Source organism: Platalea leucorodia (assembly GCF_965183815.1).
Source record: "Platalea leucorodia genome assembly, chromosome: 1".
Classification (NCBI taxonomy): Eukaryota; Metazoa; Chordata; class Aves; order Pelecaniformes; family Threskiornithidae; genus Platalea; species Platalea leucorodia.
The window spans coordinates 115,236,104-115,262,246 of NC_138823.1; the positions used below are offsets into that span (position 1 = coordinate 115,236,104).

Here is a 26,143-nt window from a genome sequence, read left to right on the forward strand (position 1 = left end):
TCTGTACAACTTTTGTGATATATATATATAATTTTAAGCTGTTTACAAATAACATTTAATGCTTCAAATATTACATAATGTTGATATTATATTTCTAGCAGAAATAAATATATTGCACTTAAAAAGAAACTTTTCATTAGATGTTGCTTCATAGTTTATGTTCATAACTTCTTTTTCCATAAAAAGATTTCCCCCTACCCCCACCCCATACACACAAACACACACTTCAGTACATGGTGAATGTGCTCACGCAATGCATTATAAACAACAAAGTCAACACAGCAAACAGCAGAACTGTGGTACATTCTGTTAAAGAGGTTACATCCAGTTTTTTACCTTCCTTTTTTTAAACCAAATCTTTCCTCATGTTTCTGAAGGTACAATTAAAAAAAAAAAAAATTGTTTAAATGTGCTAAAGGTAAAATACAGCAAACTGTATTTTTTGTCCTTAAACTATCATAAAAAGTTATTTCAGAATTTACTTAAATCACTGCTTAATTTTCTTTTAAAAAGATAAAATAAAGAAAAAGAAGTTGTCATTTGATAAACTAGAGACTATATGCAAGGACAATTTATCACAGAGTAATACATAAGTCCTCTGGCCAGCAAGTAAGTGGTTAGTAAAGAAACCACATCTCCTGCAGCAGAAAAACTCTGTAAGGAACAGTGAGAATAAGATCTCACCAAAACCAAAAAAAATCTTGCGGCAAGTGAATGTCGTCCCTCTGCAGATGATGAGTATAAGCGCTGTGGCCACAACTTCCTCCCAGATAAGGAGCCCTAAGTGTTACACTGATCTCATTGTTGCTTTTACCCCTTATCTAGGGGTAAATTACCACAATTTGTATTAACTTATAGTTTTTGGAAAGCTCCCCGAGTTTTTGCAATAATTTTCATTGACATTTCTGTTTCCCTATAGTACACAGGCATGAAGAGGATGTAGTGCATCACCAAGTTGCCAGCCAAAATGTTTTCAGTTTAAAAGAGGTTCATTTTCAACTGCTGGTTAGTTTTTGCTGGATGTTGGAAGCTGCTACATCTTATGTGTACACGCTCACGCAGTGTCCTGGCTTCCATGGATAAAGCCTTCTGGGAGAAAATTTGTTATTGCCTTTCATAGACTGTACTACCAAGTATGTTAGCTATAATGCAACATACCATCTTTGAACTTGTGAAGAAACATTCCCACTAGAAAGTCTGCACCTTTATCCACTTGGTCTGTGCTCGTTTGTCAGTTTATACCTAGAAGAGTACCACTGAAACCAGTGGCATCGTGTTTCTATCTTTGACAGTGCCTCAGGCCATATAAAGCAATACTGTAAACCAAACAGCCAAATTTAAAATGTTTTTTATGTCTAGCTTCTCTCAGGCCTCCAAAAGTAGAAGAAAAATAAAACTTCAGACAAATGCATCTAAGTTAGTTTTGTTGGTCTTTGGGATGCTTTTGTTGGATTAAAGACGTGAGGCTGTTGACTATCTATGGATAAAAGGGTAATCCAGAAAACACCCAAAAGTACTTGTAACACTTTGGAGGATAATCTTATAATTCTGTTTGAAAAGCATATTCAGGCATGTTCTCTCCACCCTTAAAAAAAAAAAAAAACAAAAAAAAAAACCAGCACCAGTTTGCTCAGCCAAGAGAGCTCATAAAGGTGAAGAGCACTTCTCATGGGATATGAAATGTGAATTATACTGGAAAATAAACTCTAGATTGTATTTGGCATTCCTAGACCATCCACCAGCAACAGATGTTCTGTCCTGAAAGTGATATAATTTTGACAGCAGTACAGCAACTCCTTAAATAAATTACTGAGTTATTGTCAAAGTAGTACAGATATTTTGGGGTTTTTTTTGGAAAAGCGATTTCACTCTTTAACCAACTGATTATGAATTTACATTCATTTTCTTCCAATTGTGAAACCAATGGTAAAGCTGATTTAAAGTTGGTTTTTAGTCTTTTCTGTAGAGTTCCTATATTGTTGCTGTCACTATGGTCACTGTTCTTACAGTTAGACTTTATTTTTAGGTAGGAATGTTGATTGAAGTTTCATCTCCATTACAGTCAAGAAATTTGCAGCTGACTTCAGCAGGGCAGGAATTTTATCCCTGGAACCACTCTCATGCTGCCCCTTGCCCACAAGACAGTGAGAGAGACAGGGAGAAGAAACCTTGCGAGGTGGCAAGACCTTTTCATTGGGCATCTTGTGGTCTCTGTGAACTTAATCCCTTCCACCTCAACTCTACGCAACAGGTTTTGGAGGTAAGATTGTGAGAGCAAAGAAGAGGAGGTAAGAAGTGGACATACCTATTGACCTTATTCCTGGGGAAGGCTCTCACAAGCTGTCTTTGTTCCCTTGCTTGGGATCTGCCCATGATTCTGCATTAGCGGGGAACCCAGTGGGTTTCTGATGCAATTAAACCATCGGAGAGCAGCATATGCCAGAGAGCAGTGTGGGCAGGGATGAGCACACTGAGAGAGACTGGAAAAATCAAGCTGTGGATTTTTAACAGATAGTTCTGCATCATCTACAATATGAAACTCATCACAGAGAATTTGGATGAGGAGTTGGCCTTATCATGTTTTATATAGGGACAGTCTACTGCCATATTTTTTCAGATATAAATCACATTTTATTTGTAGTGAAAAGCACTTGTCTTTCATTTAATATTTGTGTAAATGATGTTGTTAAAACCCGGTTTCATTCTCCAGGAAGGGCCTGGAGAATTTTCCCTGAAACAGTATCAGGGGCATTTCTGCGTGCCAAATATTGGTGTTTTCCGAACAGGGACTGGGATAGGGCTAAAGAAATTGTACAGTTTATTTCTCTGAATTTGCTTCATGAAGGAAGGACAGGTCAATGTATAAGCAGGCATTATGTGACTTGTAAAGCATGCCTAAATTAGCCTGCCTGTTCCAAACTTATTTCTGGAGTCATGTGGAAGCTGCCCACTTACTTGACCGTTTCCTGATGGAAGTATCAGCATTAAAGCTACTGGCTTGAATTCTGAACCTAACCATATCCCTTGCAACTGCAGACAGGTTAATGGAGCTGCAGAGGGAAACAGGTAAAAGAAACAGAATTTTGCCACAGGCTTTAGTGCATGTCGTCATAGGACCTTCATACAACTCTAAGAGAAGTTAAGCAACTGAAGGAGAGGGATTAACATTTTTTGCCAAATCTCCCCTGAAATTCTCATTTCTGTTGAATCATATATGTACTCGAAGAGGTTTTTTTTTGTTGTGGAGCCAGTATCATCTAATTTCCTGAAAAATAAGGGCTTTATATCAAAACAGGTCATGAATAGGCACAACCTTGCAACGTGCACTATTCAGGTGAATCTGATAGCCAGGAGCAAAATCAAATATTTGGATACATCAAGCCAAATTCAATGTCTGATTTTAAACCGTTTAAATACTGCAGAGCTCAGCTTATTATATGCATTTATGAAACTCCTTGTAGTAGCTCAGAACCCAGAAACTGTAAGTAAGAGTTCATTTTCATTCCTATGCAGAGCACAAAAGTTGCAAATTGCCTCAGGTCATTTTTTACCAGGAGGTCCAACAGTGATTAGGATGATACTGCAGATAACTGAGGTAATTGAAATGGCCAATTTGACAAGATTTTAAATTCAACTACTGGGAAATACATAAAGATGCCCCTTATCTGTGGGATGCAAGTACTGGCCTACAGTAGAAACTGGGAGAAGCCTGGGAGGTTGTCATTGCTCTGTGTGATTGGGCATTTAAGATGAGGCAATGGGACAAAAAAAAAGGCATGTGACTTGCCTTGCACTTCACTGAGATGGGAGATAGGTGACTCAGAGCACTGCTACTCCGCTTCTTACCATATGCTACCAACACACGCTGGTCAAAAGTAGAGGAGAATGGTGCCAAAAAAATCTGTTTTCCATTCTGTGTTCCAGCTCTACACAGATCCTTAACATATGAGATTAGATTGTTAGTTCTTTTTTATCAATAGATGTGTTATCATCTGTAACTTGGATGCAACTCTACACAGAAACTCTGTGTTGACTTCTTATTTACAGTGAAATCCCAGCTCCCGCCATGCAGAAAACCAGCGTCGCACTGGTACTGTTTTCAGCAGCGCAAAGGATTCATGCTAGCTCTCTGCAGAGAGGTCAATTTTTCTTATACCTCTACAGTTCCTCTGTTGCATCAGCCATAACATACTAGAAAAAGTGGACAGTACTTTGAATGAGAACTCTAATTACTAACTCAAAAAGGCAGATATGAATAAAAAAATTACATGTGAAGTTCTGCACTGATATTTTCCCAAGGAAACTCCACCATTCTACTGGGACATGGAAAAACAGACGGTACAACCCTCATTTTCCTGGCCAAACAGCTTGTATAATAACAGCCATGACCAAACCCAAGAAAATCAGAACAAGTAGAAGGATACTCCAATGCCACTCATCTTATACCAGTCCATTGATTATAGTTTGATCTAGAGAGTCTATAGACTGATCTAGCCTGAAATTCGGTTATCTTGGTACACATTTGCAGCTAGAAACAGATCTTCAGTGGCAAGCGCAGCAGCAAACAAGCATTGACTTGATATCTTGGGTTTCTAAGTTTAAGTAACAGAATTTCCCAAATCAACATTTTCCTTCATCATACCTTAACAGACAGTTAAATTGCTCCTCCTAGGATATAGGACAAACTTTTTTTTAGACTGAAGGACAGAATACATCATTACTGCTACAGTCCTGTAACACAGTTCTTTTTTGGAACTGATAGTGTTTTGTGAAAGAAAGAAAGAAAGAAAGAAAGAAAGAAAGAAAGGCTTGTTAATAATTTTCTCTTTGGGATTATAGTAGCAAGTAAGAAACACTGCTTTTGGTGAATATAAGCCAGTCTTTTAAAAAGGACAGTGGCCTTCTCCACTTTGTCCCGTTCCCAGCAAATGTATGCTGAGACAGCCTAAAACATGCTCAAAGTTATAGCAATACATTTTTTCTGTTTAGATGCTCATCAGTCACAAGAAGAGATGAAGATGAGTCAGAGTATTGCCTTTTTCAAAATTCTTCTAGCGTATGAAAAAAGACCTATACACAATTAATTTGTACACTGCTGCATAAACATAATCTCTTTCCACTAGGTATAATGCACCTTTGGAACAAGCTGCACGCAACCAAAAATCCTGGGAACTTTGGGATCCATTTCTTGATCTGTGAGCAGCTCCAAGCTGCATGCTTGCCTCTCGTGATCCCTCAACGGAGGAATCTATATCCATAATGCATTTTCTTAGCCGGTTTGTTACGAGTTCAGCACTCCTGCCACAGGCCTTTCAGGAAGGTCCCTTGTGTTTTTCATACCAAACTTGCATGTTCAAAATCTCGTGTTTCTCTTGTCTTACATCAGTCATACAAATGGTGTCATCACTGCAGAGGAGTGACGCAGTCCCTGGATAGCTGCATAAGGACCCTGCTGAAAATAATGGTGGTACCTAGGCATGTGGAAGGAAGGGAAAGTGGGGCCACTACCTTGCATGGAGCTGGCTATAGCAGAGGGTGTAAGAGGCATTCCCAGGCGGCTGTATGGAGGCAGAGATCCTTGGATTGGATGAGGAATGGGTGTAGCTATGGATGCAGTGCTGGTACCCAGGGCACTCAAAGACTGTGGATGCTGAAATCCAGGAAAACTGGTTGAGGAGGATACCCAGGAACTGAGGGACAGGTTATCAGATGTTGTAAAAGCTGACCCTGCAAGCAAAAAGAAAGAATGCCTGACATTGCACTGCAACACACAAAGCTGGTAAAATAGCAAGAAGAGAGAAAAAGTCTTTCACAGCAAGGCTAATTTTAATGACAAGTTGTCATTGGAAATACTTCCCAAATACTTCTCCTTCTGTCTTTCTTTATATTATTATTTGGCAGTTGCTGTCCTTTATCACTGCATCTTAGACAAATTTCCATTTTAAGAAGCTGTTTGCAGTGGCTTGAACAGTAAAATCAGCTTTGCACATTGGACATTTTTGGTATTAAACACTGAAGAGCCTTGCAATGCTACCACTAAACACTGAAGCATCTACTCTGACGTGGAATCTCACTGCATTACATCCCTGCTTTGAAGACATACTTGTATCTTTTTACGTCAGATCCTCAGTAGAACTGATTATATTTTCCTAAAATTTCTGTTTGGCAAAAAATGCAGAAAAATGTAATGTGCACTACAAGTTTTCCTTTTTTTTTACCCCAGTAAAACTTGTCAACACTGCATCTTTTCACTCAACTTAACTTTTTCCAAAATACAGAACAAAAAATTCTAAAATGTCAAAATGTTTGTTATTTTTCCAACTGCGTCCAGTGCTCTAAGAAACAATACTAATGCTACATCATAGTAAAAGGTGTGGGGTTTTAAGTGAAATGTACAAAAATATTAAAAACTTGCTCCCAGGGTAATTATCTACTTTTGATTAAATGGAGGTGGTTTCTTTGGCATTTTTTTAATCTGAAAAGTTCCAAAAATTCTTTTCACAAATCTTCCACCTCTTTAAAACACTTTTTCTCTGAAGATTGTGAAATCAGAAAAAAGGAAAAAGGTGTCTTTAAATTAGGACAAATTTCTTATTTTATTTTGGCACTAAAATTTTGGGGAAACCAATGAATAACTTGTTTTGATAATTATACATGAACATTTTCAAAAAATGTGGTGACGATGTTGCCCTTCACCTGTGCAGTTCCTCTATGCATCTGGTCATCATCAGATGTCTGATTTCTAGAATTGGGAAATACAATAAAATCCTATAAATAACTCTTATTTTTTATTCCTATTCAAACAGTAATTCAACTTATGTCCCTTCTGTATTTTCCTTCTTGTCTAACTTTGTCCATTGAGAAAATGTTTCTTACTTTAAGAAATAAATTTACTGGCAAGAATTTTTGGCAAAGTATAATTTCAAGCCAGTATTACAAAACATTCTGAGAAAACAAATTTTACAACAGATACTGGTTTCATAAATCTGATTCCAGACAATAGGTTCATCCAAATTGTGAAAGAAAAAATATGAAGACATCTATCTGTCAAGGTAAACTTATTGGAATGACGTATATCATAGCCACATACTTAAAACAAAACTATGAGCAAATGACAACAGAAAGAAAAAATGCAAGTTATTATTTAAAAAAAAAAAAGAACCATAAATCTCTTTAGGGATATGTTCTCAAATCAGAGAGAGATCTACTCTTGATTAATTCCTCCTCTGCTTAATGAAACAAGTAAAATAGTCCAGTAACAGGAAAGAGAATTGTGTCAGTTCAGCAGTAGAAATGGACTTGAACCAAATCCTGACCCCACTAATGAACCAAATCCTAACTGCTGGGAAGTTAGGATCCAGAACCAAACTACAAGGATAACACCATACTCGCAGACCAGAGCAAAACCCTTTACAAATCAGGGGATACCTGGGCATTATTGCACTACAGGGAAAGCTGGATGCGAATCTGGATTTGAAGAGAAGGTTTACATTTGGCTCTGTTCCAGGTGGATGCCATTAATCCTGTGTGTGGATGCTGGAGCACAGGCACCCAGACATTATGCATTAAGGAGTTTTAATTGGATTTATATATTTCATATCTGTTAATTCCTTTGGAAACAGACTTCTTGTGATAAATATACTACTGAAGGCTAGCCACTTCCATCTTTAGATGGCTGAAATTGGCTGAGATGAGAATGCTCTGGATGTAATTAGAAATAAATAGCAATGATAGACTTTCTTTGTTCTACACAGAACAAAGCATGTGATTCTTTCTCATGAGGAATCTCCATAAGGGCTCTTTCCTCCTCCAACTGCAATGGTCTCTAATTGCAACTTAGTACTCCAAAAAGTCTCACATACCACATTTGCCAGCACCAAGGAAATGTGCTGTAGTAAATCTGAGGCAGTCGAGGCCCCAGACAGCTTATTACACACACCACCCAGCAGCGGGTTTATATTTGGCTGTCAACTCTCATACGTATGGAAGGACACTCCTCAATTTCGCATGCAAGGTAGTTTTCAAATGCATCAGAAGAAATAAAAATGTCCATGGAGTTTCAATAAGATCGTTATTTCTCTCCTCATATCTTGGAGGACTTTTCCTTATTTAAGGACACCAGACCTAAACAGAGAGTGAAGGCAGTGCAAGGTACTCATCTGCAAGAGCAGTATGTTTTACCCTCTGTGCATGCCTCTGGTTGCCCAGAGCAATCACGTCCTATGTTAGCATATGGCTCCCAGATAAGAAAAAAGCTGGTTGCCACAACTCATCATCTTCCTCGCTTACTCATTTGCCATATTGCAAGCAAATGCAGAACTGTACCCTGTATATATTATACATAAAATTAATTTTAATAAACTATTCCTTCATCCTCTGACACCTTCCTTGGGATTCTCTTCAGAAGAGAAAGACTCTAAAGGCCAGTTCTCATACTGAGGTTCACCTTGTTCACTTTGTCGCTCCCAAAGCAGGACATCATACCAGGGAGAAATGTAATTCTTGGAGAGAAGGTGCCTTGCTCTGAGCACTTCTGGCAAGGGAAAGTTTAACACTGTCTTCAACAATAACTGGCCTAGGATCTAAGATGACATGAAGTGAGGTAATCCCCCAGATGTATGTGAAAGGATGGCATCGTACCAGCTGAGGAGTTGCTCCAGAAATTCCGCAATCTAAGGAACTGCTCTTGGAATAGACGTGTATGAACAAGCCCACCTAATCACATTTTGTTGAAGAGCAACTCATGGTTAAAAATAAGTGTGTTTTCCCTGCACAAGTCCAAAGAGCTTATGACCAGAAATAATGCTCTTATCTTAGCAACACTGTATGAAGTTAGAGGACAAGACAAGGGCACTGCCAGTCAGAAGGCAGATAGAACTGCTTTACCTCAAGTGGCTGTTGCATATCAGGCAGGTCACGAAGTCAACATGCAAAGTATAATGCAACACAAGTTTATGCTAGTCAGAGATCCCACAGGATAGGACTGAGATCTATTTCCAGTGGCAAATTATGACAGATGCAATTTGTCCGATGAGTATCCCCACAAAGAACAGCTCTGCCTTGCTACTACTTTTGTGACTGTTAAAGTAGACAAACCATTTGATAAAGCATTTGAGGTGAATTGCCTCAGCAGGAAAAGTACCTTTTAGAGACCAAGAGATAACAACTAAACATCAGTTTTCCAGGGAGCTATGGACTTTTCTTCCTGTAGAGGCAAAGCAAGTTAACCACGGGCTGGTTGAAGATGGTCGGAACCAAGTCCTCTGTTCACAGAAGGCTGGAGAGGCAGCAAATGGCACGTCTACAAGGTACTTTACAAATGGTGCTGAGCCCCAGCTAATAAGTCCTGCCAAGGGATGGGGAGTGTTAACTTGTTCTCAACACCACGGTAAGGAAGTTGCCTGTTTTTCAGCCATCTTGAAGAGGAGGCAGAGATAGTTCTCTTCTGCTGGCAAAGGCTGTATAGGCATCTCTAGAGCTGCCTCCTGAACTAGCCACCCACACCAGTGCATGGGCATATCAGATGTCCAGAAGAGCCATAAGGTAACAAGTATTCTTCTTCGTTATAGAACTTCGTGCCAGAGAGACACACCAGAGAAACGCTTCAGTGTAACACAAAGGAGGACTGTGGTCCTCCTTTCCTCAAGCATAACTAGGTCACCACAGTTTACTTCGTGAGCACATATTCCTACCTCTGCTTTGTGTTGCCTGGCTGTCATCTCCGAGATCATCTTCTCCTCCGTAGGTTCGAATGGGGGATCGGGCATAGGAATGCTTTTGGATAAGGCTCTCCACACTTTCTCTGTGAAAGGAAACAACATACCATATCAATGACATCCTAAACAGCCTCCTAATTCATTAGGTGAAATACAACGAACATGCTGCCTTTTCCCTGTCCAGATCACAGCTTTCTCACACAGACTCTCCAAAATTACTTAACAAAAGGGTTACCTCATAGCGTGTCACTGGAAATGCCGAACTTGACCTGCGGTGTTTTAACATTGCTGATCACCTCTTACGTGCATGGTTCTGCTTCTTCAGCAGACAAAGTAGAATGAACTTCCCCCTGCGTTTCCCAGATGTGGTCTCAGACAGGGAATACAAGACCAGCACTCTTCACAAATTTGAAAATGCAGGCTGTGGGGTTATTTGTGCTGAGTGACCAGTCTGGGTTCAAAGAGACACCTGTGGTCCAGCTCCTTTCAAACAAGCTTTCACATCACACCTGAGCACCTCATCTGGAACTGTCCCATTTTTCTGAAATCAGGGGCAAGAGATAGATGTGTCCAGAGACAGCTCAGCTCTAACCATGCTCTCTCAGCATCAGAGTCAATGCCAGTTCGTAGCAGGAAGTCTACAGATACTACCGATCCCGTGCCGCATCTATTCTGGGAGGTTAGACGTGTTTGCCAGGTCCCCGCCTCGCTGGTGGCACAAAGCACTGAAGTCACCCAAACAATTTTTAAATAGAAGAAAGGCATGTCTGCACGATAAGCTATAGCAGTTTGTAAGGAAGATCCAAGCTTACATGCTCCCAGAGCATTTCCATGTAAGTAGGTGGCATTATACCAAAGATGAATATGACCTAGACGTATTTCCAAAATGGCTTTGACCTTCTGTTCCCATTTAAGAAATCTAGGGAGCGATAGCTGTTTAAATCTGCTGCTTGGTGAAGGTTTTGTCTGAATTTACCAATTCCAAGGAAAAACATTTTCCAAGTAACACAATAAATCACAATGGCACATATTTTCCTTTTCTACAGAAAGCCCATTATGGTCATTTTGTCCTTGGTCTATCACTGGCATCATTACTTATGCTAGTCTCCTCGGAAAAAAATAAATAAAAAGGGGATCTTATCAAAGTGATTTACTTGTGTCAGGATTGGAAGTGGACTGAAAGCAATGGCAGTTCCTACATAGAGGATGATATAATTGAATTACTGCCTTTTAAGTGATTGAAAACAGTAGGCATATCAGGGCTATCTCGAAGAAGATTTTACAAAGAAAAAGACAGATGGCATTGTTTACATTATGTGCTGAATGCCTCTTGAAACTTTTTTTTCTGAAGCAGAATGTGAAATGCAAAGAATTTTACTTAACCAAAAAGACTATCTCAGATGAGTACAGAATAATGAATTAGACCAGTGCTGTCTGAGTGATTTAGATACTAGTCTATAAACATATTCATAACCAAAGAATTACTAATCTTTAAAGGTCTGAAAAATAAATGTGATTCAGGTGATTGTCTGTATTGTCTCTATTAACTTTATTTCTAGTAAAGGTCTGCTTATAATGACAGACATTACAGCAGGTAATAATATCCTGGTGCAACAGAAACAATGCAGGCTCTAGTTTTAGTGCAATGGGCCAAATTAATTTCTAAAACATTGGATCCAATGGTGGTTAGGGGATCAACTCACCCCAATAAATTTACATTTGAATTACCTACAGGGATTTAAAGCTAAATCAAATGCCCACAATTATTGCAGACTAAATTCTTTCCAGATGGGTTTGTATGCTAGACAGAGAACTCTATTATTCCGTATGGTTGTCTTCTTTTAAAGGAAAAAGAGAGATGACTTCTTAGTGAACCCTGAATCTGCAAAGTTTGAAACCAGGGAACTATGTGGTAGGTTTATTTATTTATTTTTAATGTTGTAATGTTGCAGGTAGTATGCGAAAGGTTTTAGAAGATTAATCTTATTCATTGGCACAAGAAGCAAAGGTTTTTATGGCAGAGTGAACGGTCTAACGAGGAGACTTGGATCAGGGAAAGCAACTAATTTCACAAAAGCAGTTCCTTTTGTGCAGCTGGGATTTAATATTCAGAACTGTATATGCTTATCTTGCCCAACCACGTTGGTGATTTATGCTGTAATCACAACACGCCTACTGGTTTTTCATTTTAGAGGTTGAGGCTGTGATTCACATCATGAGTGCAAAGAGTTGAGATTCACACCAGAATTTAGGCACCTGACCCCCACAGCCTTCAGGTGGCCACTCTTCTTTCCACATACAACACATGCTGCATATAAACCTCCACACAGACCTACGAAATGCAAAAGGCTGAGCAGAAAACCACCTAAGCATGCAAAAGGAAACAAAAGCAAGAAATGGTGTCTTTTCTCCACTCATGAAGAGTGTCTCTGAGTTATCCCACCAAGCACTGTTTCTTCCACCTAGAAAAACAGGAGCTAAAGTCTGCACTTAGGTCTCCCCCATCCTGGACAAGTGACCTAAGTTAAGCAATAATCTTTCCTTCCCTTTGTGTTTCAAAGGAAAGGGGTGGTGGCCTCTGCACCATGCTCAAATATTTCATGCTCAGAGAACACCACCCAGAAATCAAGTCTTCTTGAAGAAGAAAGGAGTTGCAACTCATCTGATCTATGGAAACATGTGGAGTTTCCCACATAGGTTGGAAAGAGGAGGCCAACCTCCTCCACCCTTTAAAAACACAGGTACTTTAGGACATTCTCCAAAGTAGATGTGTAGGAGGAAGCAAAACTTTAACAAGATTTAAGTGCCTGTGAAATCTAGTTGAAAATGCAGGAACAAAGCTAGCAATCTGGAACACGGGTTCCTGCTTATACCCTTTTGTCAACTGGGGCCAAAAGGACTTAAATCTCAAAATCTTCCTGAAAATTCTGTTTATGGAAGTGTGAACTGTTTAGGATATCCAGAATATGGTGCTCTGTAGAGTGGACCAATAAAATAAATTTTTTAAAGTCCCAAAATATTATAATAATACTACTGCTACTAAGAGGGAAAGACATTAATTTAAACCTCTGGATTTATAGTTCTGTGTGCAACATCTTCTGATATCTCAATGTGGGTCAAAGGATTTATGGAAATAATTTTATAAATTACTGGAAGATAAATCAATATTTGCCATTTTACAATTCCGCTCAATAAAAAAAATAGCCAGTGAAGAGTATGGTGGAGTTTTTTTAAAGCTTTCCTTTAGTTTTTTTTCAGAGCTGATCCACACTGAACTGGCTGAAGAACAAAGTGACTTCCAATTACTCAATGCTCAACTTCTGTACTTCTGTTACTCAGTATGTGATCAGACACTTGTTATCTAATGCTTGGACCTAGCAGTTTTTACCTTTTAATGTATCTTAGAAGTCCACAGTTTCTTCTGTTAGCAATAAATGAGCAATAAACTTTATTTTGAGAGATCACAAGCTGCCAGCTGAATAAAGGAAAGATGTCCTCTTTCTGTCAAATTCTTTTGTGTGGTCTACCAATGATTTTCAGTCTTCCAGACTGCTCTTCGACTCACGGATATCTTGTAAATACCCAGAGGAGGGGAAAAACACACACATAGGCATAACATATTACTATAATTAAGCTGTGCTATGTGTACAACTGGATAATAGTAGCAGATGACAGGCTGGAGAAGAGCAAGTTAGGGGCTGAAGCTGTTTGAGAAAAAGACGGAACCGTGTGCCAAATGGAGAGGAAAAAACTAAGTTTGTATTGGCTAGCACACTCACAGAGAAGATGCTGACGCAGGACAAAGGTAAGGAGAGGTTAATACGGAAAAGGAGCTCAGACTGATCCCAATGATCTGCATTCTGACAGAAGCTCACCTTGAGCCCAGCCCTGTCAATAAACCTCTGCTTATTATTGATGAAGCACTTCTCTCCTTTGTGCAAGAAATAAACCAATGAATTTTAAACAAGGAATTGAAGGAAGTGAAGGGTTGGAAGAATTTATCGATTAGCAAGGTTTTAGGGTGCACAGGGAGCATCTTGCCATTCTGCAGGTTTTAACCTCTTGACTGAACATTTCACTCTTATCCCTGCTAGCAACTGATTCCAAAATGAAACTCCCAGCTAGGGATGCCTTATGTCTTGCAGCTACAAGCTGAGACTTTGGTCTTGTTTAGTTAACACTGCCCTGTACATACAGAGTAGTCTCAGAGGATCAAAAGTACATAGGAAAATCCTGATGTAGCTGACAAATGACTCACTAACACTTTACAGACTAAACCCAAGATCTTGCCATGGATATGAACTGGGAGATGGTAGAAAACAGAGCTGACTTGGGAAGCAGCTGAGGAGCGAGGCCCTGCATGAGGATGCTCACTTCCTTTTGCTGTCAACCCAGATTACAGAAATTCTCTCAGGAGATGGTTAAGTCCCAGATTACCCTGTGCAGGATCTTTAATCAAGATGAAAGAACAGTGCTTCTTTGTAGGTGGAAGCAGGCATCTCTTTGATGCTTCTTCATGTCATTTTTTTCTGCTCCTTTTGCTGTTACTCTGCTTCAGCTGTGCATTCACAGCAGCCTGGTGATCACCATGACCCCGATTCTGAACCGCATGACCACGAGCCGTGCTGATATGGAAGAGGGCTCACCCGGCCACAATGGACTGTCAACACTGATGCTGCTACATGCCTGCATGCACCTGAAGCTATGGATTTTCCTGAATTTGGCAGCAAGCGCACCCAGGGGATGGAGACAGGAAGCCTACCTTCTCCCTTTGGGATGAGGAAGCTTGAGGCCATATATTTGGTTTTGGCAGAAGGTGCTAGAAAATGTAGTCTAGAACTAGCTTGCTGGAGCCAGGCCTGGGTTAGTATCCATCTTAGATCTGTACCATGGCTCCAAAGAGGATGGAGTTGATGTAATTAGCAGCCACCCATTCCACTGGGAGCCAGGTTCAACCTCCTTTGAAGACAATGTGCAAAAGCCAGACCGCGGTGAGAAAGAGCAGGTGGCAGAGCCAGGCACTCTGAACTCATATCTTCTGCAGAACTTACTGTCTCAGGAATGGCTACAAGAGGTACAAATTTCAGAGCAGAGTTATGCAGCCTGTTAGTGTTTTCTCTTTTTGCCCTTACTATCCAAGTGCTAGGTAAGCAAAAAGGTAAGGATACCCTCAGAATCCACTCCCTGTTCCTGATTTCATGGGTGTTTTTTTTTACTTTCTTTTTTTTTTTGTCTTTTTCTTTACAAGAAAAAGGCAATGTTACTAAAAAAAATTAACAGAAGGAAAATAATAAAATAATAAAACTGCCAACCATGTTTTGCTTGGCCATTCAGTTCAGCACAAAGAAAAATACAGAGCAGGATATAAACTGTATGGATTATCAGTTTGCAGCCTGAATGACTTCTTTAGTTCTGCATTTCAAAGGTTTCCTTTTTTTGTAGCTGCCAGTTAGTATGTTTGGAAGAAAGCCCAGATAACAGAAGACATCAGAAGTGAGGTGAGGTGAAGACAGATGGAATAAATGGGCTGAGAAGGCACAAAAATAAACTTGTCGGAAGTCGCACTGTAGTAGAACTTTTTTTTTTAAGGGAAAAGATGACTAATTTGTCCAAGACGCAAGTGCTAAAAACAAGTCTGTAAAAAAAAAAAAAACCCAAACCAAAACAACAAAAAACAAACCCAAAACAAAAAACCCAACACAGCAGGAGGAACAAATACATTTTTATAACAGCACCTAAGAGTGAACAACAAACACTGTCAGAACCACTGTCAGATATCAGTCAGCCTTCACGTTCCTGTGGCTTTTAGTTGCTATTTTACACAAGCGCAAACGTGCATAAAAAAATACAGACATATCAATTTGCTACATATAGTTGCTCTTATACTGGTAGGTGAATATTACAGACTGACCCTAGGAACCTAATTGAGCTCTGACACAGTATGGACCAAATCCTCAACCAGAACAAAGTAGCTCCGTTCCACTGGTTGGGTTAAAGCTGGACCAATTCCAACCGGGGAAGAACCAGGGCTCATCAAACTATATTGGCTCATGTGAGCTGAAGTTTAATTTGGCCCAAAAGCTAATACAGAGCCACCACACACTTTCACACGAAGTCAAAACTATTGGGCAAGTGTTGGATGAATGCAATACTCCAAGAATACATGCAATTTAAAGAAAGAAGTGAAACGAGTATTATATTATGAAGAATCTAGGTTTCAATGATTGCAGGAGAAAGAACAAGTGTATCTCCGAAGTGGTGTTTACTGGTGCCCTCACAATAAACATCTGGCTACTGATGGCAATTCTGGAAGAGCTATAATAGCCTGGCTAAAGCCATAACATGGGAGAAGTAATGACACTTATGAAGAAGGAGCATGAAGTTATTAAATATGGCCGTCCCACTTCTCTCAACTGCAAATAAAAATGAGAAAAACAGCTAGTCTTTATACAGGGAATGAAAAAACAGGAGAGAGAGAAAATTACATTTCTCTTCTCTGACTTGGAAAAAAGCACACACTTGCAAATGTATGTCAAAGCTCTTTCTCTGTATCTTTTTTTCCCAAATATAGTGACACACTTGACTCTTAACAATAGACAGCCCCATGGAGCTCCACTTCAGCCAGTGACTGCAACCATTTCTTTCTGACTGCCAGGCAGAGGATGAGAGGTGAGGACAGAGCAGTGCTGTGGAAGTGCGACTGGGGGAAGTCCCTGGAAAACTTCTTCTAGGGTAAAAACCAGGGGTCTGATCTGGCATCATCCCCTCCCCTTATGCACGCACTACACCTGCACGAGGTGAGTAGAAAACACTAGCAAAATGAAACATTTTTATACTGTTTTGCACAAGTGAAAAGATAACAGAATACCTAAGTGGAAAACGAGCCAGGGTATGAGTACTTAAAAGCTTGGGAACTGAAAAGGTTTTAGCTGGCATGGGGGGCTTTCTACAGGGGAAAAGGAACAGTTGCCTGGCTAACAGTAAGCAGAGTTGGAGGAACCAGATTTTAAGGGAATGCTTCAGGTGTCTAAATGTAGGCAGGTAGTGTTTTCTAGATGTCTTAAGACATCCAAGCCGTCTGCAACGTAAGGGATGATACAGAAAAATATAGACAATCCATCTAACCCTCTGGAGCAGCATCTGGAGGCTGGAGTAACCTCAGCACATCTGGAATAGCAGCAGATAACAGGCATTTAGACACTGGAGTCCCTGGTGTTTCTCCCTAAACTCAGAACTTCATTTCTTCTCCTGACCTAAACATAGGAGATGATCTCCCATGGCTGGTTACTGACATTCACAGACTGAGAACTAGCTGAGGATAAAAGGTCAGCTGGTGAGTTTGACTTGTTGAAGAATTGTGACAAAGCCCTACTTAACCATGGACATGGGAGTAGGTCGTAGAGAGAATACATTTCTGGCTGTTGGTAGGGGGCTTTCAAGGGTCGGGGAAGTTCTAGACCAACAGTAAGTAGGAATGGGGAGGAGGGCAGCTCTGTGGGGTGAGCAGGGAAGGGATGGAAGAGAGAGCTGCTGCAGACAGCACACCGTTAAGCACATGGCTTTGACTGCTGCTTCAACAGGGCAGTGCCCATATCCGGGCATTAGCAACCATTTCGCTTACAGCCTTGTAAGCCGGTACAATGTATTTCCACATCTCAGACATGAAGTTCCTCAGGGGAAAATTCAGAATCTGATTACCATGCAAATCCAGCTGGGATGCAGCTCTCTTACTTACTTCCCCCATCCCCCAATCCTTCCTTTCTCTGCCTAAAAATTACTTGGATGTGCAGCCATACTTTTCCATATTGCCTCCCATGTATATATCTACCTCCCAGAAGCATTACTGGACTTGTGCAGATGGGTATACTCCCTTAGGTCTCATAAGTCCACACCCTGAACTTGCCTATCACGTACTGGATCAAAGAGACAAGCAACATTCAGATCATGATTATGATCTGTCAATTCTTGTTTGATCATTATTTTACGATTCAGTAGTTCTGTTGACTCACTCTCGAAATGATCACCTTTTTCACTGGATTGTTTGCATGATATTTAATTGCGATGGTTTTATTTATTTATCTATTTATTTTTAAAAGGCTAATTCTTCACAGCAACTTAAAAGATAAATTCAGGTTCAAGATAAAAAAATTAATCTATTAGGTTGTGATTTTGCATCCTTTATGGCTTTGGCAGTTTTTTCTTAAGGAGAAGCATAAAGATATTCCCTTAGAGCCTATCTCCAGAGTGAATTGCTCATTGTAAAACCTGCGTTAGTCTTTTTCACAAAGGTTACCATTAAAAAAAGATCACGTGCATCCACATTTGGCATCCCAGAATCAAGACCACAGTATATTAAGCTCTACATTCTGACAATTGCTGCTAAATGTTCAGTTTTTCAATCACAACCACTGTGGGAGCCTTTTTATAATAGAGGAAATTTAAATACCATGTAAAAAGATCAAAAGATGAGTCAGCAACTTATCTGAATCACAGTAGCCCCAGATAAAGTCTGCCGCGTTGCCGTAAACAGATTACCGCAAGTAATGTATGGTAAGAGTTGATTGTGGAAGGAATCTCACATCCTACTGAAAATTCGATATATACCAAACTCACCAAAGATTTTTTTCAATGGTTAAAAGCTTTGCATATATAGCTGTGAGTACAAGGAAACCATTGTAAGGTATTTAGACAGGAACAAAAGAAAATACAGGCACTTCCATAGCTTTGCTGTTGCCTACCCCCTCTACTGTTTTCCATATTTCACTGCCTTTGCATATATTATTTTAACTCCAACACATATAATGCAAACAGATTTAATCCTAAAGGCATTTGCAGCTTGAATTTCCTACATAGGGATCGTAAATCTAGAAAGGGAAGCCTGAAATCGTTAAAGTCACGTATTTATAAAATCATATTCAATTAGGTTAAAAAAGTGCAATTTCTGTCATCATGTCATAAAAAGATGTGTTTTTCTCTCAGATCTACTATAAAGAAAAGCTCCCTATATTGTTACAGATAGAGGCTGTTTTCAATCAGTTACAAGGAGCAATCCAATTACTGGATGGTTTAGTGCAGTAACTGACTCCAGACTAATTTAATTTCTTTAGGTCTCTAAAGATCAATTGATCTGATTTGTTTCCCTCCCCAAAGGCTGTTTAGGAAAAAGCAGACTTAAATACCTGGAAATAAAATACAAAGCTCTGTACACTTTCACACTACTTGGGTCATTCGGAAAAACTGGAACTCACGATAAATGAGTGCTCTCTTGGCCCGAACATCATGGGATGCTTTACGGGAGACCATCAGCATCACCGCACAGCACTGCGGATTATGCATGCATGCGCTGTACGGAGGCCTGCTTAGGAAGCAGTGCATGGAAGGTATTTTCACCGCTTCTAGATAAATATTTAATTTTCAAGAACTGTGCAAATGTGTGTTTGGCCTGCATAGTCTTTTCCCTAGCAAATAAATATTTTTCTCAGACAGTGATATTATAGGAATAACTAAGTTTCCAACTAGACCAAGCAAGAGTCAGGCTGTACTATTCAATGTGTCACCTACATCTTGTAATGCATGCCCCGATGGACATCAAGCAAGAAATTCTTCCTGTTGTTGTATCTCACTTGGCTGTTTCTTTTGCTTTGTATCAGATTTCTTTAAGCAATTTTGCTGGTGCTAAAATGAAATCTATAGAACCAGTGGGCACTCAGAATGACCTTCTCATCTGCCTGAATATTTTGATGCTGGAACTGAAAAAAAAAAAACCTTGGTATTTCTAGACCATATCAGATAACTTAAGAAATTCTCAAAGTCTCTTACCAGCCCTCTTGTCTGTTACACTTTTACTATCTCGTTACCTGATGTGTTGTGCAGCAGGTTTTGTTTTTTTTAAATACTGTTGTTCCCTGATCAGGGCTAAGCTTTCCCATTTAAGTCAAAATAAGACCTTACCCAAACTTGGACTCTCAAATCCAGAGTTTTAATGTGATTTCAATACTTATCACATTCTGTTTCTTGTATTTATTGTAGGTTTCACATTTGGCTACCTTATCTTTCACGGCAACGTTCATGCCTGGGCTAAGCTGCCTGTCTCAGTCTCTATTCTTACACTTATCAATAAACAAAAGGGCACTGCGGTTTATGCTCAGCATTTCTGACTCCATGCCATGTGCTGTTATAATAAGATGTCCTCTGGAAAAATTCCCTTCATATCCAGCACCACGATAGTTGGTTCATCTGCACAGAGGTAACTAAGTTTTTCTCCCAGCTTATCTATTCAGACTCTCTCAGCCCTTGCAAAGCTGTGTCATTAGATATCGCCTGTCTGTAAAACAAGGAAACTGAAATGTGAAAAATCAAGGCAAGCAGGCTATGCTATTTTAATTAAATCTGCTTTGTTTTTTTTCTGATTTTCAACTAAGACTTTCAGTTAGGAAGCAACTTTTAACAACTTTGCAAGTGTGCACTGCAGTCTTGCTTTCCCAAATTACCATTCTTTCACCTGGTTATTCAATGGATCACTAATGATCCAGTAACTAGTAAGTTATAAAATATACCACTATTTCCCAGCTATGGGCCTGCTTAGATTGATGTACTTTTGAAATGCTGTAAAGACTTTCTCTAGCTGTATGGATACGACTTCATTGAGCAGTTTGTCCCCTATATGCACCCGTGAAAGACGATTCACAGATACACCTGGATATCCCCACATAGGAGCCTAGAGGGTTTTGACCTCTCCAAACTTTCCTTCATGATTGTGTGCTCATAGGAAAATTTGGATGTGCTATATCCATCTCCATCGAGTTCTCTTCCAGTCTAAAGGACGCAGGCAGCTTAATTTGCTTCATTTGCCAAACTATTTGACACGATATCATAAAAATGTGATGTGCTGGAGAGCTACCAAGAGATTGAAGTTTATTTCCTACTCAACTGTGGGTTAATGCTTCTGTCCCTATGGCAGCAGTTGCTTATAATGAGCTGTACACACACAAAACTCAACAGTTTCCAGATAAAGCTTTCCCCTGATGCAGCCTGCAGTACAATTTCGGTGAAACAAAAATGGTATCTTTGTCGTCAGAGTGGGAGTTACGGGATTTGTCCTGATGGCAGCAATTGCTGACTTCAGTGTCTGGGACTGCTGAAGTGTATTTTGGGAAGGTCCGCTCTCTCTTTTCCACTGTGTGGAGCAGTGGGGAGCTATAAAGATGTTTTTCACAGGACCACTGCCCTTGTTTCCCAGTGACCCAATTCACAGCTCTCAATAGGATTAAATGTCATGATAAGAAAAAAGCTTTTCATTCTGAAGTTGTAACACTGACCCTCTCCCCCCTTCAAGAAGCCCCCTCAGGAAGATGAATATATCGGCCCCAACTGGAACAGATGTCAAAACTCAAAACAGCTCTTTCTTCGTAATGTTTATAAGTATTTTTAAAGGAGGTGGAGGAGGCTTACTATATGCAACAAGATAACATTAAAATGCACAGCTTCTCAGGAGCTGAAAGGATGCTTTTCCTACAAACTCTCTCTTCTCTTTATCTTATCTGCATGGAAAGTAAACAGAAAGTCCCCATTACCTCTCGATATCAGTGAGTCTGGAAGAGTCCCGGAATCCTTTAGCAAAAGGGTTGCTGTCAATTTTCAACTTGGTTATCTGGAAACACAGAAAAGAGCAACGCAACATGAATATAGTGTTAAGGTATTGCAGCGTACAAAGTGTTAACCAATCCATCCTCCGGACTGCACTGCTAATTTTATCCATGCTCCTTGTGTGTGTGTGTGCACGCTACTCTTGAGATGCTGCAAAGCTAGGGAGGCAAACCAGGGTGTATTACACATATGTCAATGGAAAGACTGAAGGGCACAGTGGGCTCAGCCTTCGTGTTACCCAGAGCAGGAGGAACCCACCCACATACAACATTACTGCTTCCAAATACTTTAACAGCATGAATTGGGTTGTCTTTTCCACGAGCAGCACTCAGCACCCTGCTAATATCTGAGACTTGGTGGTGGAGCTGCACATCAGCTAGTCTGAGCCCAAACTAGGAGCCACTGCCTGCAAACCTGAAGGCAGTGCTTCAGTTCATCCCCATCTCTTTTTTTTGTTGTTGTTGGTTTTTTTTGTTTGTGGGGTTTTTTTTTTTTGTTTGTTTTTTTTTACTGCAATGCAAATGTTCTCAGCCAGACCTACCAGCCATCACATAGGGGCAATTTAACTGTTTTTGCATGGAAAGAGGCTGAGGAAGGGAAGGAGGGAGGAAAAATGTGAGGAGAACTCAGATTTAAGGTAACAAAGCCTGGGTTAAAGGAGTAACCCCATTAAAACCATCACAGTCATGGAAAAACAGAGGTCTTACAACCAAAACTCTCCTCCCTTCTTCAAATGCAGCTACAAACCCACCCAGCGCATCCTGTCAGCCTTTGCGTTCAGCCAGAGTAACCCACTGATCAGGAGTCGCTCTGTGACTGCTCCAAAGCATCAGGATTCCCCTTAACTTTGCAGTCAGACTTTTCAGGCATAGGTGGTAGTTTCCACTGTGGTTTTTTGGGAGCAGGAAAAAAATACACCATTGCCCTTGTGAAATTTTCTAGCTGTCCAACCAAATGAGATTTGATGAATAAAACTTGAGACATCATCATAATATTCAGATTTTCCAGCCATACTTCTTCCAAGAATTAAAAATAAAACTCTTAAGTGGGAGTTGGAGCTTGACGAGGGGCACACAGGACGTGTCCTGCGAGGCAATGAATGCCACCACCTCTAGTTCAAGCCCATGAAAATCAACAGCTCTTAGCATTTCATACTGAGCGGCTATGTCAGCCTGGCTTTCCTCAAAAAAAGCCTGTATTGCAGAGGCCACAACCTCATTTTTAATACCTGGCCCTCAAGACTCAGAAACGGGTTCTATTCCAAATCCTCAAATGATCAGATGCTCTCATCAGACAAAGGTATTTCAAAATAGGGTGGCTTCTCCTCCAAAATTAAAAAAAAAAAAAAAAAAAAAGAGGACAACTGAACCCAACTTTTCATTCTGAAGAAAGAAATCTTCTGGGAGGGAAACACAGAGAGGGAAGGACAGGCTTACAAAGACAAAACCGGAGCATTTAGTTACTGGTCTGCAGTATATGAACGATGTGCTGAGCGGCTGCTCCTGCAGCTGCCACCCACCTGCTCTGCCACCTTGGAAAACCCACTGCACCCCTGGGCTGCTGCTTTCCCTGCCCAGCATTTCAGGTCCATACAGGGGCAAGCTCTCTGGGGAAGGTCCTTGCTCTGAGGCACTATGTAGGAGGTGCTGCAGCTCACTGGTTGTTCCTATGGGCTGGTCAAACAGCATGGGACCTCAGTGCTGGCTGAGGGTTTAAGGCTGACTCATCATCTTCCAACTGGTGGAAACTACCCTAAACACTAGCCTTGTCACAGGACCTTGTTAAGGCCAAGTCGGATAAGGCTTTAAGCAACTTGGTCAAGTGGAAGGTATCCCTGCCCATGGCAGGAAAATTGGAACTAGATGATCTTTAATGTCCCTTCCAACCCAAACCATTCTATGACCTTGCAACAGCTCAGTCAGTTAGTTACAGTCTCATCCTACTCCCAAGATATCCATAAGCCCTTGACTCGTGGTGATGTAGCAGAGAATGGCAGGTTAGTGCCTCACGTCCAGTGAGCATTTTTATGGCAGCATTTTGAAAACTACCTTGAAAAAAGACAAGCTCTAACTAGTTCCATTGACTTAGATCACCAACACACCAAGCCAACTGCGCTGCAGAATAATAAGGACATCTATTCATCTCTTGAGCATATTTTCACCAATCAAACTTCCATTTTCCTAATATTAAAGATTTGGTATGACATCACAAGAGAAACTTTTTGTATCCACCAAAGCCAGATGAGACTCACAATCATTTATGGCCATATTTTTCCGGAGAGACTGCCTCACAAACAATCAGAGAACATCTGCTAGAAAGCATTTTAAAATGAAATCTGACCTACAATTCAACTCTGTGGCAGTGGTTTGACTGTTTAAATAAATGCATGCCCTTTAAATCTTAAATTATGAGATAGTTTGTTGAAAGTGTAATGTATTTAGCTTTTATCTAATAACCTCCAGAAATGTAATCAACCCCTCCTTAAAACAGTTCTGAAAGAAATGGCAAAAATGAAAAAAGGCTCCATTTTCATTAGTCATAAATAAAATGACAGCATCAACCTCTAGGGGTTCCGGAGATGTTCCATTGAGAAATTTTCCAGGACTCAATGTATGTGCTTTGGGAAGGTTGTTTAGAAACATCTCTGGTGTAAACATCATCAGTAAGCACAAATCCATCCTACAGAAATAAATTCCAGGTTTAGCTGGTTTTGTGCCTGTTACTATTTTGCTGGTTTCTACAGAAAGTTAAGTGGAAAAATGTAACCGCCTGTCCAAACATTATGTTCTTGAGATTGCCAGGTGCTGAATGCATTTTCTGCAGTATTCAGATACAAACCTGATTTTGAAATCAATACATTTCTGATATTAAAGCCTTAAAGCGGGATGTGGGGTCTGTCATAAGGACTGACTTAGTACTACTACTGTTATCTTCAGAGCTTCTTTGGCTCCCTATGCAGTAGTTTCATGTTATTCATAGCATTTAGGAATTAATTACTTTTGCTTCATATTAAGAAATGCAGACTTCTTTAAATAATCCAGCAGGTGCATTGACTCTGTGATGCTGCCTGCCTACGTGTTTGGACACTACTTATATTTTTCTTAACTTGGGGGAATTAGAGAGGGAAAGAGGTTTTTTTTTTTGAAGTGCCATAGTCCTTAAGCCCTTAAAGCACACTCTGAATCGCACTGAAGCCAACAACATATTTCCACCGACTTAAATATTAAAGCCCTATCCACTGTCAAGCAAACCCTCTGCTCTCCGATTGTTTATATACTTCCTAAAATTACTCATTAGCAATCCATTGTTATGATCTCCTCCATTTTGTATATATTATTCACTGGCATGCAAATTGAAATTCAAACATCTGGATGTAATCTGGGCAGCCTCTGAAAAGCGTATCTCTGAGTGATTTCCCTTACATTTGAGCCTTACAGCTTAATTAGTCAACTTTTTAAGCCCATGAAATCATCATGTGCAAACCAGAATATCTCTCAGCTAATAGCTCGTGGCATGAAAGATCACTGCAAATAAGAACAGTTCCTTAATGAGCTGTAATTAGAAAAGGACTAAATGATAATATGCAAACAGCTTTCTACAGGCAGAGGGGAAGACAAATTAAAGCCTCTTTCATGTCATCTTTACTCCCATGAGTAATCCTTATGGCCCTTTGACATTAGTAATATTACCTGTATAAGTAAAGAATTACTCCTGAATATGAATTAGGTTGGGCAATGTCACTACAGACATTGGTATGGAAAGGTAGGTTACATCAGAAAGTTTCCTAGTTTAGATTGGGGAAAAGTGAGTTTTCAGCAGGGTGGGATTTAGTTAAATCCATGGAAATTAGCAACTGTACTCACCAATTGATTCTGGTAGGCAGTAACAGCTGTAAAAACTGTCTCTGGAAAGATAAATGTCCTGAACTCTTCCGACTTCAGATTTAGCAAAGAAGCCGTGTGATCCTTCTTCTTAATAATGTGGACCCTTGGCTGGTACTTGTGCATGGAGTTCAAAATGATCTGCAAGAAAGAGTGGCAAGGTCCTGAGAGCACTGTCCCGAGAGGAAGGTTAACAGGAGCCTTGAAGGCTATAAAACCACAGGGGAACAAAAAAAAGATCCAATTAAAACTGCAGGGGAGGCAGTGAAATCTAACTAGCCAGGGGCTGATTTTCAGAGCAAACTCTCCAGCTGCTTTGGGCAGTTCCAGAAAATGAAGGTGGAAAAGCAGGCACCCCAGGAGCTGGTTTCCTCTCACTCCTAAGCCGCTGGTGAACATGTGTTTTTGAAGCATAAATACCTGTTCCTACAGGTGAGGTGTTTTACACACAGAATTTGTTATTGCTAGCATGTGCCCCAGTTTGCAGGCGTCAGCTGCAAGTGTAAATATGTAACTCTTGAAAGCTCATGACGGAGAAGCCACACTTGCAAAAATATGCAGGTGCAGAATGAAAATAGCCAGGAACCCCTCAAAAAAAAAAAAAAAAAAAAAAAAACACCACACAAAAAAACCCAAAAAAACCAAAAAACAAAACGCAACCAAAAAATCCACCACCAGCACAAACCAGCTGACCAAAAAATAAAACTCCCCAGATCCTTTTACTGTGGCAAACCTTTAAAGCAAATTACTTCGTAGATGCTCTTCACCGCAGACTACCGAAAATAAGAGCAAGGAGGGAAACCAGTACAGAACCCCCAAATGACCAGGTTTTGCCATTTTATCCTCATTAATAACTGTTTACAAGCTCCCAAAATAATTCTAAACCTAATGTACCAACTA

General features: G+C 40.1%; 1 protein-coding gene across 1 annotated transcript in view; it reads right to left on the minus strand.

The window, feature by feature from the left end:
• Positions 1–5,386: 5,386 nt before the first annotated feature.
• TBX20 (T-box transcription factor 20) overlaps positions 5,387–26,143 on the minus strand; it is a gene marked incomplete at both ends in the record, with an annotated part of 34,467 nt that continues 13,710 nt past the window's right edge. The window contains 4 exons of the mRNA XM_082311431.1: positions 5,387–5,727; positions 9,693–9,802; positions 21,290–21,366; positions 25,226–25,384. Coding sequence (XP_082167557.1) covers positions 5,387–5,727; positions 9,693–9,802; positions 21,290–21,366; positions 25,226–25,384 — 687 coding nt within the window. The remainder of the gene's footprint in view (positions 5,728–9,692; positions 9,803–21,289; positions 21,367–25,225; positions 25,385–26,143) is intronic.